Genomic DNA, 17,752 nt, shown 5'->3' with positions numbered 1-17,752 from the left:
CATGTGTCTGGTAAGAAGTTGCTCTGCCTGACATCAAAGAGGTTGTTGCCTGTTTTCTCTTCTAGGATTTTGATGGTTTCCTGTCTTACATTGGGTCTTTCATCCATTTTTAATTTATTTTTGTGTATGGTATAAAAAAGAGGTCCAGTTTCATTCTTCTGCATGTCACTGTCCAGTTTTCCCAGTACCGTTTATTGAAGAGACTGTCTTTATTCCATTGGATATTCTTACCTGCTTTTTCAAAAATTAGTTGACCATAGAGTTGAGGGTCCATTTCTGGACTCTCTATTCTGTTCCACTGATCTATATGTCTGTATTTTTGCCAGTACCGTACAGTATTGATGGTTACAGCTTTGTAATACAGCTTGAAGTCTAGGACTGTGATGCTTCCTGCTTTGCTTTCCTTTTTCAACATTACCTTGGCTATTTGGGGTCTTTTCTGGTTTCATACAAATTTTAGACTTGTTTGTTCTAGCTCTGTGAAAAATGCTGCTGTTATATTAAGAGGGATTGCATTGACTGTAAAATGTGTACTTTGGGTAGTATAGACATTTTAAGAATATTTGTTCTTCCAATTCATTTCTTTGTGTCTTCTTCAGTTTCTTTCATAAGTGTTCTATAGTTTACAGTGTACAAATCTTTTACCTCTTTGGTTAGGTTTATTCCTAGGTATCTTATGGTTTTTGATGCAATCATAAATGGGATTGATTCCTTGATTTCTCTTTCTGCTGCTGCTTCATTATTAGTATATAGATATACAACAGATTTCTGTACATTGATTTTTATATCTTGCAACTTTGCTGAATTCATGTATCAGTTCTAGCAATTTTTTGGTGGAGTCTTTTAGGTTTTCTACATAGAGCATCTCGTCATCTGTGAAGAGTGAAACTGACTTCTTTGCTGCTTTTATTTCTTTTTATTGTCTGATTGCTGAAGCAAGGACTTCTAGTACAATGTGGAAAAACAGTGGTGAGAGTGGATATCCCTATCCCTGAACTTAGGAAATAAAAGCTCTCAGTTTTTCCCCATTGAGAATGGTTTTAGCTGTGGGCCTTTCATATATGGCCTTGATGATGTTGAGCTATGTTCCTTCTATCCCTACTTTCTTGAGGGTTTTTATCAAGAAACGATGCTGTATTTTGTCAAATGCTTTTTCTACATCTATTGAGAGGATCATATGGTTCTTATCCTTTCTTTTATTAATGTGGTGTGTCACGTTGATTGATTCGTAGATGTTGAACCACCCCTGAAGCCCAGGAATAAATACCACTTGATCATGGTGAGTAATTCTTTTAATGTACTGTTGGATTCTGTTATCTTATTGAGAAATTTTTCATCCATGTTCATCAGGGATATTGGTCTGTAATTCTCCTTTTTAGTGGGGTCTTTGTCTGGTTTTGGAATCAAGGTAATGCTGGCCTCATAGAATGAGTTTGGAAGTTTTCCTTCCATTTCTATTTTTTGGAACAGCCTCCAAAGAATAGGTATTAATTCTTCTTGAGATGTTTGGTAGAATTCCCCTGGGAAGCCATCTGGCCCTGGACTCTTATTTGTTGGGAGAGTTTTAATTACTGATTCAATTTCTTTGCTGGTTATGGGTCTGTTCAAATTTTCTATTTCTTCCTGTGTCAGTTTTGGTAGTTTATAGGTTTTGAGGAATTTATCCATTTCTTCCTGTTGCCCAGTTTATTGGCATATAATTGCTCATATTATTCTCTTATAATTGTATTTCTGTGGAGTGGGTTGTGATCTCTCCTCTTTCATTTGTGATTTTATTTAATTGGGTCCTTTCTCTTTTCTTTTTGATAAGTCTGGCTAGGGATTTATCAATCTTGTTAATTCTTTCAAAGAACCAGTCCCTAGTTTTGTTGATTTGTTCTACTGGTGGTTTTTTTTTTTTTTAATTTCTATACCATTTATTTCTGCTTTAATCTTAATTATTTCCCTTCTTTTGCTTGTTTTAGGCTTTATTTGCTCTCCTTTTTTCCAGCTCCTTTAGGTATAAGGGTAGGTTATGTACTTGAGACTTTTCTTGCTTCTTGAGGTATGCCTGTATTGCTATATACTTCCCTCTAATGACCGCCTTTGCTACATCCCAAAGGTTTAGACTGTCATGTTTTCATTTTCATTTGCTTCCATTTATTTCTTTATTTCTTCCTTAATTTTCTGGTTGACCCATTCATTCTTTAGTAGGATGCTCTTTAACCTCCATGTATTTGTGGTCTTTTCAAATTTGTTCTTGTGGTTGACTTCAAATTTCATAGCATTGTGGTCTGAAAATATGCATGGTATGATCTTAATCCTTTTGTACTGGTTGAGGCCTGATTTGTGACCCAGTATGTGATCTAATCTGGAGAATGTTCCACATGCACTCAAAAAGAATGTGTATTCTGCTGCTTTAGGATATGTTCTGAATGTATCTGTGAAGTCCCGTCTGGTCCAGTGTGTCATTCAAAACCATTGTTTCCTTATTGATTTTCTGCTTAGAGGATCTGTCCATTGCAGTGAGTAGGGTTCAAAGTCTCCTACTATCATTGCATTATTATCAATGAATTTAAGTTTGTTAGTAATTGATTTGTATATTTGGCTTCTCCCAAGTTGGGGACATAAATATGTACAATTGTTAGATCTTCTTGTTGGATAGACCCCTTTCCTATGATATAGTGCCCTTCATCTCTTACTACAGTATTTGGTTTAAAATCTAGTTCATCTGATATTAGTATGGCTACTCCAGCTTTCTTTTGATGTCCATTAGCTTGAGATGGTTCTCCACCCCCTTACTTTCAATCTAGAGGTGCCATTGGAGCTAAAATGAGTCTCTTGTAGGCAGCATATGGATGGGTCTTGGGTTTTTTTTTTTTATCCATTCTGATAACCTATGGGGTTTTTTTAATTAGAGTGGGGAGTGTTTGGACATTTAATGAGGTGTGCTTTGATCTGTTTGTTAAGGTAAGCCTGAAAAAAAAATAAAAAGTCTAATTCAAGAAAAAAGATAAAGGAACAAAGGAACAAAAGAGGAAACAAACAGACAAACAAAAACTATAAGCCTGATTCCAAGGAGTAAGAAAGTAAGAAGGGAAAAAGAAAAGAGAAGAAAGAAAGAAAGAAAGAAAGAAAGAAAAGCCTGATCCAAAAAAACGAGAAAAGTAAACAAACCAACAAACGAACAAAAAACCTTAAGCCTGATTCCAAGGAAAAAAAGAAGAAAAATATAAAATAAAATAAAATAAAATAAAATAAAATAAAATAAAATAAAATAAAATAAAATAAAATAAAAATATTAAAAATAAAAAAGAAAGCCTGGTCCTATTTCCACTGGAACTGAAGCTGACACTTTGGAGCACTCTATGATCGGTACACCTGGTAGATGAGGGGGGACTGTGTTGATCTGAGGGAGAGATCCACTGCTCTGTCTCACAGTCAGACCTGCCCTTGTAAAGATGCCCCTGCCAGATGCAGGGGGCTGGGTTTGGTGTAAGGGACTCCAGCCTCCACTGGAGGTGCTGTGTTTCTCTCTGAAGTCTGACAGTGCTGGTAGGTGGGGGGTGGAAGATGGTGTCACCCGGCCCTCTCATCTCCAGGGAGGGGTACTCACAGAAAAGAGAACAATCTCCTCTCCTGTGTCCCAGGCTTTCATCAGATCCCTGCCCTCAACCTGTCTGTGCTCCGCCTTGGGCACGCCCGGCGCCACAGTTCTTCTGTGTTTTATCTCTGGCCAGTAGCTGGGATTCAAAACTCCAAATTTTAAAGGGCCTGGCACAGTACAGACCTGCTCCCCTCCCCCAGAGGAGAGCCTGGCATTGTGCCCGGCACCATTCTGTCCCAGAAAAGCAGTTGCGCCATGCGCACATGGTGGCTGGAGTCTATGGTGACGCACATCAGAAAGCTGCCACCAGGTTATCTGCGCCTGTGTGCGCCTCTGTCTCCTACAGCTGAAAAGCCACTTGAAGGCTCCCAGCAGGCCCTTTGTCCTTGGAGAGGCAAAAACACTCTTCGAAATGTACTTCAGGAAGGGGAACTTTCTCTCCCAATGCCACCTAGGGGATCCCCTCACTGCAGCATATTGTGAGCATCCTAAGTGCTGCTCTCTCTCTCTCCCTCTCTCTCCCACTCTCTCCCTGACTTCACTCTGAGAAAAGGGCTCCCTCCCCTTCATGGCACTGCAGCTTTTCTCCCCCCCAGTTCACAGCTCTGAACCTCACATCTGCCATGTTCTCTCCCTCCAATCGTGCAGATTGTTTTCTTAATCCTCACTCAGATCAACTTCCTAGTTGTTCAAAATGATTTGATGTTGATCTAGCTGTGTTTGAGGGATGAGGCAAGCTCAGGATCCCCCTACTGCTTCACCATCTTAGCTCCTCCTCCCCTCTTACTTTTTTTTTCCTTCGAGAATCAAGTGACTTTAATTGATTTGGAGTAGATAATTATCATTACCAGAAATTATCCACAAGGAAACCGAGAGCAAGAGTAACATGAGCCAAATCAGACATCTGATGCCAGAAAAAATGCAAAGCAAGACAGTGTCATGCAGTCTGGAGATCAGAAGAAAGGTTAAAAAACAGATCTGCAAGTAAGTGGTATACCAGCTATACTGAAACCCAGCAACAGATGGAGTCATCGAAGGACAGTGGGTTGTGTGCAGGGAGAGAAGAGGGGAGATTGAAGTCAATACTCCTAGAAAACTACCTAGTAATCCTGATGAAGAGGAGCAGCAAAACAAACTGCAAAAAACTGTGTCTTCTATTGACTCTGCCTTAAATGTATGATTTGATAAAAAAAGAAAACTTTAAGTTGTATTATAATTTCAGATCTAATAAATTTGTTTTTAAGTCCATCATGGAAACAAACTCACCTCGTAAATAGTAAAATCTATGCCTACATATGGTATAACAGCCAGAAGACTAGGAACATAGCCTTTGTAAAAGCCAGTAACACTTTCAAGCTTCCAAATCTTGCTGGCACAATCCAAAATCCCAGAGTACTGTCCAGTTCTACTCACGGCCATATTAGTTTTTAAAACCTGAATGTGAAAGAAGATAATGTTGTAAGGTCATTGATCAGTTATCTAACCCAGAGCATTACCACAAATTGTAGGCTACAGAGGTCACCCATTATTATAGAATTAAAAAGAGAAAACAATCTTAGGTTATCCTGTATTTTTAATCACAGTATATCTATATATTTTCCTACTGTTCCCTGGAGTATTTTAGTTTTCCATAGGAATATTTTACAAATAGTGTTTAAATTCTTTTACTGAATTTCTTAATTTAACTTCATAGGAAGATAGAGTGGCTGAATTCAGCTCTGTTTTCTTTTTGTCCAAATTATAAGATAGTAACCATAGCTATTACACTGTGACTCAGATAAGGGACCCAAAATTTTAAAAAAAGAAGTTCTTATAACCTCCCACCCCCAAATTTAGGATCCTAAGAAACTGATATTAGGATTTCACAAACAGCTATACATGTATATACATACACAGGGAAAGTATAAGAAAAATTTTGGAAGTTATCACCAGGAATTCCAATATCCATCAAATAAGAGTTACAGAAGGAGGAAGAGTTCCAGGGAAGATGATGGAGTAGGAGGATTCTAAGTTCACCTTGTCCCACAATTACAAATGGAAAACACCCACATCAGTGTAAATAACCCAAAAAACACCAGAAGACCAGCAGAACAGACTCTCCACAAGTAAATGGAGAGAAGAGACCGATCAAAGAGAGTAGGAAGGAGGGTGCCATGGCTGGGAGCTAAATGGAGTATGGGACTGTCCAGGGGCAAAGAGGCAATATGGGCAAGAGAGGGGAAAACAAACATACCCTCATACCAGGCACCCCAGGCACAGGAATCTCACACAAGGAAGACAAATTCACATAATGTTTGGCTTTGAAAATCAGAGGGGCCAAATTTTGAGTTCTTACAATCAGTAGGACCTACCACCTGGAACTTTAAAAATCAGTAGGCTTAGCTCTAGGAGATCCAGGAAAGCCAAAGGAAGATGAGTCCCTGCTCTTAGAGAGACAACACAACAAACAAGCACGTGGAGATACAGCATAGAAGCAGCAGTTTGAAAAACGCCTGGAGTATATGGGAGGGAGATTTGTTTACTATATCAGAGTATGTGCCAGAGGGGCGGGGAATGTTGAGAGACTTCTCCAGGAACAAAGGAGCTGGTGGGCACAACTTCCTCCTATCATTCCCCCACCCCCCGTAAAGACACACAGACACAGGTGGAAACCAGCACAGTGCCTACACCCACTACAGAGTGCTAACTTGCTAACAGTGCCCTGCCCCTGCATTCTCCTGCAGACACACCCCCTCCAGGCAGGCCTCAGCTCCAGGTCCCCTACCACAGCAGACCTGTGCAAACCTTGCTAACACTGTGCATCTCGCTTCCATGGACTTCTGCATATCTGCCCCCACAACCAGGCCTGCCTCAGTCCCCTGAGGCTGCAGTTCCCCTCCCACAGTGGATCTGCCCAGACCTTGCTGGAACACAGTCCCCACCCCCACATTCTTCTGTGGACTTGCCCACTCCAATAGTCCCTTGATCAGAGCCCATCCAAAGCAGTGCCATAAGCCTGGCAGTGTGCAAACAGCTCCAACAGAGGCAGCACTACTCCAAAGTGATTCATGCCCTGGGGAGAGGGGAAGATAACCACACATATGAGACCAACTATGGCCAACTATGGCTGGGGGCAGACATCTGGTCCGAATGCAGGCCCTGCTGACCAACAAAAGCTTCTCAGGGGACAACACAGGGAAAGCACCCGGCAGTTCAGTACTACTGCATCTCTGGGAAACACCTTGTCTGACTCAGCTTAAGCCCAAGGCAGCCCTAGACTGGCCCACTAACAATACAGAGACCAAACTGTCCACAACAGGCAAAGAGAGCCATTGCAGGTGACCAGACTGAAGAAAAAAGTGGCTCAGCCATAATAGCAGAGCACATGCAATACACACAGGAGACTCCTGAAGCACCAGGTTCTGGCAAATGGGACACTGCCCTACAGGACATTACAGGACATCTTCAGAAGGCCACTACTTTTAATAGCAGGAGACATAGCTAAATTTCTTAACATACACAAACAGACACAGAGAGTAAGTCAAAATGAGGAGACAGGAATATGCCCCAAATGAAAGAATGAGACAAAATCACAACAAGAGAGATTATATGAAATGGAGATAAGTAATATGCCTGATAGAGAACTTAAAGAAATGGTCATAATGATACTCACTGGACTTGAGAAAAGAGTAGAGGACTTCAGTGAGGCTATTAACAAAGAGACAGAAAACATTAAAAAAAGAGGGGGGGATGAAGAACTTAATAACTGAAATTAACAATATGCTAGATGGAATAAATAGTAGATAAGAGGAAGAAGAACAGATCAGCAAACTGAAGGACAACTCTTAATCTCTCCTTTTGTTTTGAATGATAACCTTGCTGGATTGAGTACTCTCGTGTGCAGGTTTTTTTCTTTCAGCACTCTGAGTATATAATACCACTCCGTTATGGCCTGCAAAGGTTCTGCTGACAAATCAGCTGATAGCCTTATGGGGTTTCCCTTGTGTGTAACTGTTTTCTGTTCTCTTGCTTTTAAAATTCTTTTTTTATCACTATTTTCCCATTTTAATTACTATGTGTCTTGGTGTGGACCTCCTTTGGTTGATTTTGTTAGGTCTCTCTGTGCCTCCTGGATCTGGATTTCTGTTTCCTTCCCCAATTCAGGAAGTTTTCAGCCATTATTTTTTCAAGTAAATTTTGTGCCCCCTTTCTCTCTCTTCTTCTGGGATCCCTATAATGTGAATGTTGTTATGCTTAATGGTGTCACTGAGTTCCCTAAGTCTACAAATTCAAAAAGATCAAAGACATACCGTACATCTTTTCCGACCACACCACTAGTGGTCAGAAACTAGATCTAGTTTCAAACCAGAAATCAACCACAAGAAAAAATCTGGAAAGAACATGGTGGTTAAACAAAATAATGCTACAAAACAATGAATGGGTCAACCAAGAAAATAAGGAGGAAATAAAAAAATACATGGAGACAAATGAAAATGAATATACATTGGTCCAAAATCTCTGGGATGCAGCAAAAGCTATTCTAAGAGGGAATTTTATAAATATACAGGCCTACCTCAACAAGCAAGAAAAATGTCAAATAAACAACCTAACCTTATACCTACAGGTGCTAGAAAAAGAATAACAAACAAAAACAAACTGAGGGCTTCGGGGGGAGGAGGGGGTTGGGATGGGATAGGCCGGTGATGGGTATTAAGGAGGGCACATATTGCATGGTGCACTGGGTGTTATATGCAAGTAATGAATCATGGAACATTGCATCAAGAACTGGGAATGTACTGTATGGTGACTAATATAACAAAATAAATATTATTAAAAATAAATAATAAAAAATAAAAATAAATTTTAAAAAAAGAATAACAAACAAAACCTAAAACCAGTAGTAGGAAGGAAATAATAAAGATTAGAGCAGAAATAAACAAAACAGAAACTAAAGAAATAATGGAACAGGTCAATGAAATCAGGAACTGGTTCTTTGAAAACATCAACAGAATTGATAAACCTTTAGCCAGACTCATCCCAAAAAAAAAAAAAAAAGGAGAGAGAGCTTAAATAAAAATATCAGAAATGAAAGAGGAGATATAAGAACCAACATGACAGAAACACGAACAATTGTAAGAGAAGACTATGAGCAAGTATATGCCAATAAATTAGACAACCTAGAAGAAATGGATAAACTCCTAGAAACATATAACCTCCCAAAATTGAATCAAGAAGAAATAGAAAATTTGAACAGACCAATTACCAGCAATGAAATTGAGTCAGTAATCAAAAAACTCCCAACAAACAAAAGTCCGGGACCAGATAGCTTCACAAGTGAATTCTGCCAAAGATTTAAAGAAGAATTAATACCTATTCTTCTCAAACTATTCCAAATAATAGAAAAGGAAGGAAAACTTCCAAATTAATTCTGTGAGGCCTACATTACCCTGTTACCAAAACCAGACAAACACACTACAAAAAAGTGAACTACAGGCCTATATCTCTGATGAGCACAGATGCAAAATCCTCAACCAAATATTAGCAAACTGAATCCAGCAATACATAAAAAAAGTCATTCACCATGATAAGTGGAATTTATTCCGGGGATGCAAGCATGGTTCAATACTTGTAAATCAATCAGTGTGATACATCACATCACCAAGAGAAAGGATTTAAAAACCAAATGATCATTTCAATAGATGCAGAAAAAGAATTTGACAAAATACAATATGCATTCATGATAAAAACCCTCAACAAAGTAGGTTTAGAGGGAACATATCTCAACATAACAAAAGCCATATATAAAACTTATACTAAAATTCTACTCAATGGTGAAAAACTGAGGGCTTTTCCCCTAAGATCAGGAACAACACTAGGATGCCACTCTCACCATTTTTATTCAACACAGTATTGGAAATCCTAGCCACAGCAATCAGATAAGAAAAGAAATAACAGGCATCCAAAGTGGTAAGGAAGAAGTAAAACTTTCACTATTTGCAGATGACATGATACTATATACAGAAAATCATAAAGACACCACCAAAAAGCTACCAGAACTGATAAGTGAATCAGTAAATTTCCAGGACACAAAATCAATTACAGAAATATGTTGCATTCCTACGCATTAATAATGAAGTAGCAGAAAGAGAAATTAAGAAAACAATCCCATTTACAACTGTATCAAAAGTAATAAAATAACTAGGAGGTGAAATACCTGTATTGTTCAAAAACTATAAAACCATGATGAAAGAAATTGAAGATGACATAAACAAATGGAAAGATATTCCATGCTCATGGATTGGGAGAAAAAAATATTATCAAAATGTCCATGCTACACAAAGCAATCAACAGACTAAAGGCAATCCCTATCAAAATACCAACAGCATTTTTCACAGAACCAGAACAAATAATCTTAAAATTTGTATGGAACCACAAGAGACCTCAAATAGCTGAAGCAATCTTGAAAAAGAAGAACAAAACTGAAGGTATCACAATCCCAGATTTCAAGATATATTACAAAGCTGTAGTAATCAAAACAGTATGGTATTGACACAAAAGTGGACACATAGGTCAATAGAACAGAATAGAAAGCCCATAAATAAACCCACAATTATGTGGTCAATTAATCTTCAACAAAGGAGGCAAGAATATGCAATGGGAAAAAGACAGTCTCTTCAGTTAATGGTTTTGGAAGAACAGAACAGCTACATGCAAAAGAATGAAATTGGACCACTTTCTTAAACCATACATAAAAATAAACTCATAATAGATTAAGGATCTAAATGTGAAACCTAAACCATAAAAATCCTAGAAGAGAGCACTGGCCATAATTTCTCTGACATTGGCCATAGCGACTTTTTTCTAGCTATGTCTCCTGAGGCAAGGGAGACAACAGCAAAAATAAACTATTAGGACTACATCAAAATAAAAAGCTTCTGCACAGCAAAGGAAACAATCAACAAAACTAAAAGACAACCTACTGAATGGGAGAAGATATTTGCACATGACATAGCCAATAAGGGGTAAGTATCCAAATATATAAAAAACACATACACATACAAATACACACACACACACACACACACACACACACACACGTGCAAACCCAAATAATCCAATTTAAAAATGGGAGAAGACCTGAATGGACATTTCTCCAAAGAAGACATACAGATGGTCAAAAGACACATGAAAAGATGCTCAACACCACTAATCATAAAGGAAATGCAAATCAAAACCACAATGAGTTATCACCAAACATCTGTCAGAATGGCTAAAATCAAAAACACAAGAAACAACAATTATTGGCGAGGATATGGAGAGAAAGGAACCCTTGTGGACCTTTGCTGGGAATGCAAACTGGTGTAGCGACTGTGGAAAACAGTATGGAAGTGCCTCAAAAAATTAAAAATAGAACTACCATGTGATCCAGTAATTCCACTACTGGGTATTAACCCAAAGAATACAAAAACACTAATTCGAAAAGATATATGCACCCCTATGTTTATTGCAGCATTATTTACAATAGCCAAATTATGAAAGCAGCCCAAGTGTCCATAGATACATGAATGAATAAAGAAGAAGTGCTGTAACTCTATGTTAACTAACTAGAATTCAAATAAAAAATTGAAAAAGGGGGAAAAAAAGAAATATATATATATATACAATAGAATATTACTCTGCCACAGAAAAGAATGAAATCCTGCCATTTGCAACATGGATGAATCTAGAGGGTATAATGCTAAGTGAAATAAATCAGTCAGAGAAAGACAATATCAAATGATTTCACTCATATGCAGAATTTAAGAAACAAAACAAAGGAAAAAAAGAGACAAATGGAAAAAGTCTTCAATATAGAGAACAAACTGATGGTTATCACAGGGAAAGTGGTTGGGGCAATGGGTAAAATAGGTAATGGGGATTAAGAGTGCACTTATTATGATGAGCATTGCAATGTATAGAATTGTTGAATCTCTATATTGTACACCTGAAAGTAATATAACACTGTATGTTAATTATACTGGAATAATTAACGAATTAAGAAGAGTTACAGAAGGAGAGTATAGAAAGATCAAATAGAAAAATATTATCCTGGGTGGCTCAGTCGGTTAGGTGTCAGACTCTTGATCTCTGCTCAGGTCTTGATCTCAGGATCGTGAGTTTGAGCCCCATGTTGGGCTCCGTGCTGGGCATGGAGCCTACTTTAAAAAAAAAAAAAGAAAGAAAGAAAAATATAATCCAAAATTTAATAGTAAAAATTTCCCAGGACCACAAAAATGCCAACTTTTTCACTGAAAAAAATTTAACTACTATGAAGAAAAGAATCCAAATCTATGCATGTCATGGTGAAATTTCAGAAAAACAATGATTAAGAGAAAAACCTGAAAAGCTTCCAAATTATTAGAATTAATAAGGGTAATGTAGAGTGGTTGGATGGAAGTTAAAATCCAAGAGTTTTCATATATACTAGCAATAAACATTAGCAAAATATAATGGAATACATTAATAGTAATATCACAAAGGTACACTAATATGAAAGCCTCATAATGTGTAAAACATCTATGAGAAAATTATAAACCTTGGCAAAGAATATAAAAAAGATTTAAAGAGAGAGAGAGCGATACCTCCTTCCTGGACAAAAAGATTCAGTGTTACAATTGTCATTTCTTCCCAAAATTCTTTCAGTACAGTTAGTCAAAAATCCCAACTGGTTTTGTTTGTTGTTTTTAAAGAAACTTGGCAAGCCGATTTTAATGTTCATACAGAAGGGAAAATGAAAAAAAATGGAACAGTAATAGAAATGCCAGTTTAGATGTCACAGCTCTGGTGATACTGCCCTGGCAATAAGTTTTCCCTACTCAATGTAATTACTACTAATTGTAAGAGGATTCTGGCTCATTTGAAAAAAATAGCCATAACTTTCATTAAAATTAGCAATTACATCATTTTCTTTCAACAGCACTTACCTCCAAGGGGTAAATAAGAGATTGTGCAGTAGCACCAGCCAAAGAAGCAGAAGCAAATTGCTCAAAAGTTTTTAATTTGGCTCCTTCAGAAGAAAGAAACTTCTTATACTGTATTAATAAGAGTTCAAAGGTATGTTAATACTCAGAAGTCCCAGAGGGCATACAAACTTATTTAATATCAATGAACACCTATTAAAAATCATAATGCACATTACCAAGGACCTAAATACAGTCATGCCCTTTAGATAGGAGGCCCCAAACTTAAGAGTAGAGACTTCAGCTTGTATGTCTTTTTGCCTAGAATAAGATCTGGTATCTAGCAGACACTCAACAAGTGTTGATTATGATAAGGAATTATTATAATGGAATGGGAACCAATGAGATGGAAACAACTAAACACCTTATGTAGTAAGTTCGGTGGCAACCCTATCCAATTTTAATGAAGCAACATGACATCACAAACAATCTTGGCCAGGTCACTTACTGAGTAATCCAAGATAAATTATCTAACTTCTCTATAACTCAGTTTTTTCATCTGGAAAATGAAGTTAAGTGCCTTGTCCATACTGGTCATCATTATATCTGCAGTCCCTACTTTGCAGGATTTTTGTGAAGATTAAATACAATAATGCTGACGTGCAACATGCTTCTGCATGGACACTGTGGGAGCTGTCATTATTACTGCATAATGATAGTAAAATTTTCCTTAAAGAATAGATTTTCTGTAGAATATTTCCTTGGCCTTTATTTTGGTCTGTATTTTAGCTTCTTGTTCTAAGCCAATCAGTACATTCTATCACTCTGAAATACTGATTAGTTCAAGGATTGATAAATGACACAATCTGAACCAGTGAGACCCAAGGAAGTGTTTTAGGAAGACTTCCCAAAAGAAGCTTCCTTGCTCTTCTGAGAGAACTACAAGAAGAGTTAGCTCTCTTCCTGCTACACCCTGAAAGCCTCTGGCAGTCATCTTTCAATCACAAAAAGAGTAAGTCTTAGGATAAAGAACTCAGTGGAAGTCAGAGAGAAGAGATGGGGATGGTGTGCAGTCTTTGGTGACACTGTTGATCTGATAAATAAAGCTTCACCAGAAGTCCACCCTATTTCTAAATGTGAGAAAATAAATTCCATTTATTATGGAAGCCAGTTTGAGTCACACTTCCTGTTATTTATGACTTAAAGATTCCTAACTAATATGGACACCTCAAGGTCCACATGCCCAAAACTAAATACACACACACACACACACACACACACACACACACACACACACATCCTGCCGCCCAAAAATATACTGCAAATGGTGCCCTTGAGGATTTTTGACATGGCAGTCCTGCCCAAGTGTTCCCCATCACAATAAATGGCCCCAGTTGAACCCCCAGAGTGACATCTCCCTCTCTTTTACACTCCACAAACAATTATAACAAAATCTTATCCACATCTTAAATATCTGCAGAATCTGTACACTTGTCTCTCTCCACTGACATCACTCTCATCTCTCACCTGGATTACTGCATATTGTCCCAACCATTCTCCCTGCATATGCTTTTGCCTCTCTTCCCTTTGTCTGTCTGCTTCCTCAGCCGCCTCTTTAACCACAACCACCACTCTAGCCATAGGGAGCTTCTTTTAACACCTCAAACACACCTTGCTCTTTTGCTTCCAGGGCTTTGAACACAGTGTTCACTCTGGGTAGAATATTCTTTTCTCTATCTTTCAACTGGAAATTTTCCACTTACCCTTTGGGTTTCAACCTAAATGTTACCTCCTTGATGAGGCCATCCCTACCCCTCAACCTATTTTGAGTCCCTCTGTAGAACTTACCCACAGTATCCTACATTATGCTTTATGTATTAGTAATACTTGGGACCACTGTTTCTTGAATGCTTATGATGTGCCAAGCTACTTGCAAAATAGATACTATTTTCTATATTTTACAGAGGAGCCAACTGAAGTTCAGAGATGTTATGGGAACTTATCCAAGTTCACACAGCTAGAATGGGGCAAATACAAGTCTGTGGTCTCTAAAGCCCGGCTCTGTCCCATTGTTTCATTTTTTCTCACTTGGTTCAACCATATTCCTGTTGGAATTCAGTGAACTTAGTATACTGCTGTGACGTTTCCATGTAGATACCCAAATCAATTATTTAAACTAACTTTTATTGAGGAAATATTAAAAGAAGGAATTTTCTTTTAAAAACAGCATAATTTTAAAATAATAATAACAGGGTGCCTGGGTGGCTCAGTTGGTTAAGTGTCCAACTCTTGGTTTTGACTCAGGTCATGACCTCAGGGTCATGGGATCCAGCCCCATATCAGGCTCTGCACTCAGCATGGAGTCTGCTAGAGATTCTCTCCCTCTCCTTCTGCCCCTCTCCCTGCTCATGTTGGCGCTCTCTCTTTCAAATAAATAAAGCTAAAAAATAATTAAAAATAAAATAAAATAATAATATTAAAATAACGTTCCAATATAAGTAATTGTCTCCCTTTGTTTTATAATAATCTGAAGCAATTTTAAAAAAATAAAATTGAATAACTTTTCCTTGTAAATAAATGTCATAGGTAGTATGGCTTTACCTGTTCATACGACCACACCTTAACAGCTGTTTCAGGGGCAATCTTGAGAACATTCACACCATTTCCTCTCCATAGAGAAATGACTCCACCCTCTTTGACCATCTCTCTTAAACGGTTTATTATCCTCACGTTCTTTGCTTCTACACTCTGAGCCTTGAAAAGGAAAGGAAGAATTTTGAAAACAGACAATATGATTTGGAGAACTTTGAAAACTGCATATTGTCATTTTTATGTGGTGGGCAGGAAAGAGTTAAAGTTCCCTGGATATTGAAAGTCTCTCTTATTGGGGAAACAGCAGCTGTTCTGGTGATTAGACAGGTTAGGAAGCATGTTTATTTTGATCCCTGCACTATAGCTTATGAAGGGGGACACTTTACACATGGGACATGAATAAACATGCCATAGACATGGTTGCTTTGTTTCCTACTCCTCAGGTGGATGGACAAATGGTTCTCCCATCATGAAAAGATGGGAGATATAAACGCAAACAGAAGAATCAGGGAAATAACATTCCTGAGAAGTTAAGACTACTGACACTCAGAGGATTTATTGCTAACAAGGGGCTATGAGGCCTCTAACAAGTATGATCAGTATGGTCAGTGTGAGTAGAGAAAAAATGGAATCCAACTAATTTTGTGGCCAAAAGACCTGAGACCTTACTCCAGGGCATACACTGGAAAACCAATACCCAATTTAGCCTTGAGAGAACATAAGAGAGTATGCCCTATGTATTGGATATATTGCATAGAGCAAAAGAAAAATTAAGCACCGAACAATGTGATTCAGCACGTGAGTAAAGATAACTGAAGGAAGAAAGGACAAATTCAACAAATATAGTCCAGTAAGAGAAGATGCAAAAGTGGTTTTAAAATAAAAGGTATTAAAGAGCAATTTGGGGGATGCCTGTCTGGCTCAGTCAGTGGAGCATGAGACTCTTGATCTCAGGGTTGTGAGTTCAAGCCCCGTGTTGGGGGATAGAGGTTACTTAATAATAGTGTAAAAATAAATAAAGAGCTATTTGTTTTTTGGGGACCTGGGCAGGCAGCCCTTGCAGTGTAATAGTTGAATATTTAATAAACATGGAGGAAATCAGCAGGATCCCTACAATACATACATGAAGAAGAAAAGAGGGGGAAAAAACTGACTAAATTTATTTTTTAATTTTGAAAAAGAACCAGAATGAGGATAATCACCAAGTCAGTTGCAGCTAAGACCATTACCAACTATTTATTGAAGAGAAACAGACATTTAAACTCAAAATGATAGCTGTATTATACAGCCACAATAATAAATATGTCTGCCTTAAATATACAATACATCTGTATAGGAGGCCTGATAGTCAGCCAATATATAAAATAAGGAAATAATTCTGCACTGGCTGATTCACAATCACTAAGTTAAGCCCTTGTATACCTACCACCTACAACAGCAGTCACTCTGGCTCCAGAGTGTCCCAGGTGGGCTCCACTCTGAAGAGGTACCTGCCCCAGTGACCACCAACCAGTCTATATGCCTGTCTTCTCTTGTGTCATCCCTGGGCCTCTTTGTTAAGAGCAAGTCCAGACCAAGACAGGAGAGACAGTACCACTGTTTATGGCATTTGCACCTTGACAGGCAAATGCTAGGCATCCATTTGACCCCAGAGGCTATGACAGTCCACCATCAGCCAGTGCAGCCCAAAAGTGACCCCACATACCCTCATCTTTATTGGTACTGCAGACTCTCTGACATTCTTTCATCTACACAGGTTGTTAAATATTTTTAAAATCACTCCTCCTATAAGTTAAGTAATGATGTGATTTGGGTTTTTGCAAATATTCTCCTTTGAGTAACATAAAATGGTGTATCAGTTAGCTATTGTTATGTAACAAAGCACCCTAAAAAACTCAGTGGCTTGAAACAACAAACATTTCATTTGCTGGTGATTCTATGGATTAGCAATTGGACTGGGTTCAGCGAGTGGTTCTTCTGCTATTCTTCCCTGTGGTTATTTGTGTAGCTATAGTCATCTGGCAGTTTGACAGGGGCTGGATAGTCCAAGATGGCTTCAGGCATATGGCTGGTGTTGGTGCTGTTAGCTGAGCATCTCTCTCTCCATGTGGTTTCTTATTTTCAAGTAGGTTAGTCCAGACTTCTATTATGGATGGTCTTAGGGCACTTAAGCCAGCATGAGCAAAAGTTGCAAGACCTCTTGAAGTCTAGGCTTCCAAGTCACACAACATCCCTGGACAAAGCTGGCCCAGATTCAAGGGATGGTGAAATTAACTCCACCTCTTGATGGGAGGAGTAGCAAAGTCATTGCAAAGGTGGGAAGAATTATGGAATCTATCTTTGCAAACAATCTACCACAAGGAGGTATGGCACTAGATCCATAGTGAAAGAAATATAGTTCTAACACACCAGCTGGCTTTACAATACATAATATTTATATCATCATAAGAATGTAAATGGTATTTGTTAATTTTAAACATTTAAAATCACCCCATTGACAAAACTTTGAGGATGTCAATATGATTGTAGAACAGAATGTAATATTAACAACCTTGATAGTTTTGAAAAGGGTGTACTTCAACTCTCTCCAAAGTTGTCAAAAATGCCATTAGTAAGGTAAAAATATAAGTGACAGGATTCATTCCAGTATTTAGAT

General features: G+C 38.1%; 1 protein-coding gene across 1 annotated transcript in view; it reads right to left on the bottom strand.

The window, feature by feature from the left end:
- LOC103675195 (calcium-binding mitochondrial carrier protein SCaMC-1-like) overlaps nt 1-17,752 on the bottom strand; it is a 49,669-nt gene that overhangs the window by 15,045 nt on the left and 16,872 nt on the right. The window contains exons 6-8 of the mRNA XM_008704215.1: nt 15,106-15,250; nt 12,529-12,636; nt 4,853-5,020 (exon numbers count right to left, since the gene is read on the bottom strand). Of these exons, the coding sequence (XP_008702437.1) occupies nt 4,853-5,020; nt 12,529-12,636; nt 15,106-15,250 (421 nt within the window). The remainder of the gene's footprint in view (nt 1-4,852; nt 5,021-12,528; nt 12,637-15,105; nt 15,251-17,752) is intronic.

This window comes from Ursus maritimus, unplaced genomic scaffold (assembly GCF_017311325.1).
Source record: "Ursus maritimus isolate PB19 unplaced genomic scaffold, ASM1731132v1 scaffold_12, whole genome shotgun sequence".
In the NCBI taxonomy this organism is placed as follows: domain Eukaryota; kingdom Metazoa; phylum Chordata; class Mammalia; order Carnivora; family Ursidae; genus Ursus; species Ursus maritimus.
The sequence above is the reverse complement of the archived record's forward strand: the minus strand, read 5'-3'. Positions and strand labels throughout refer to the sequence as shown.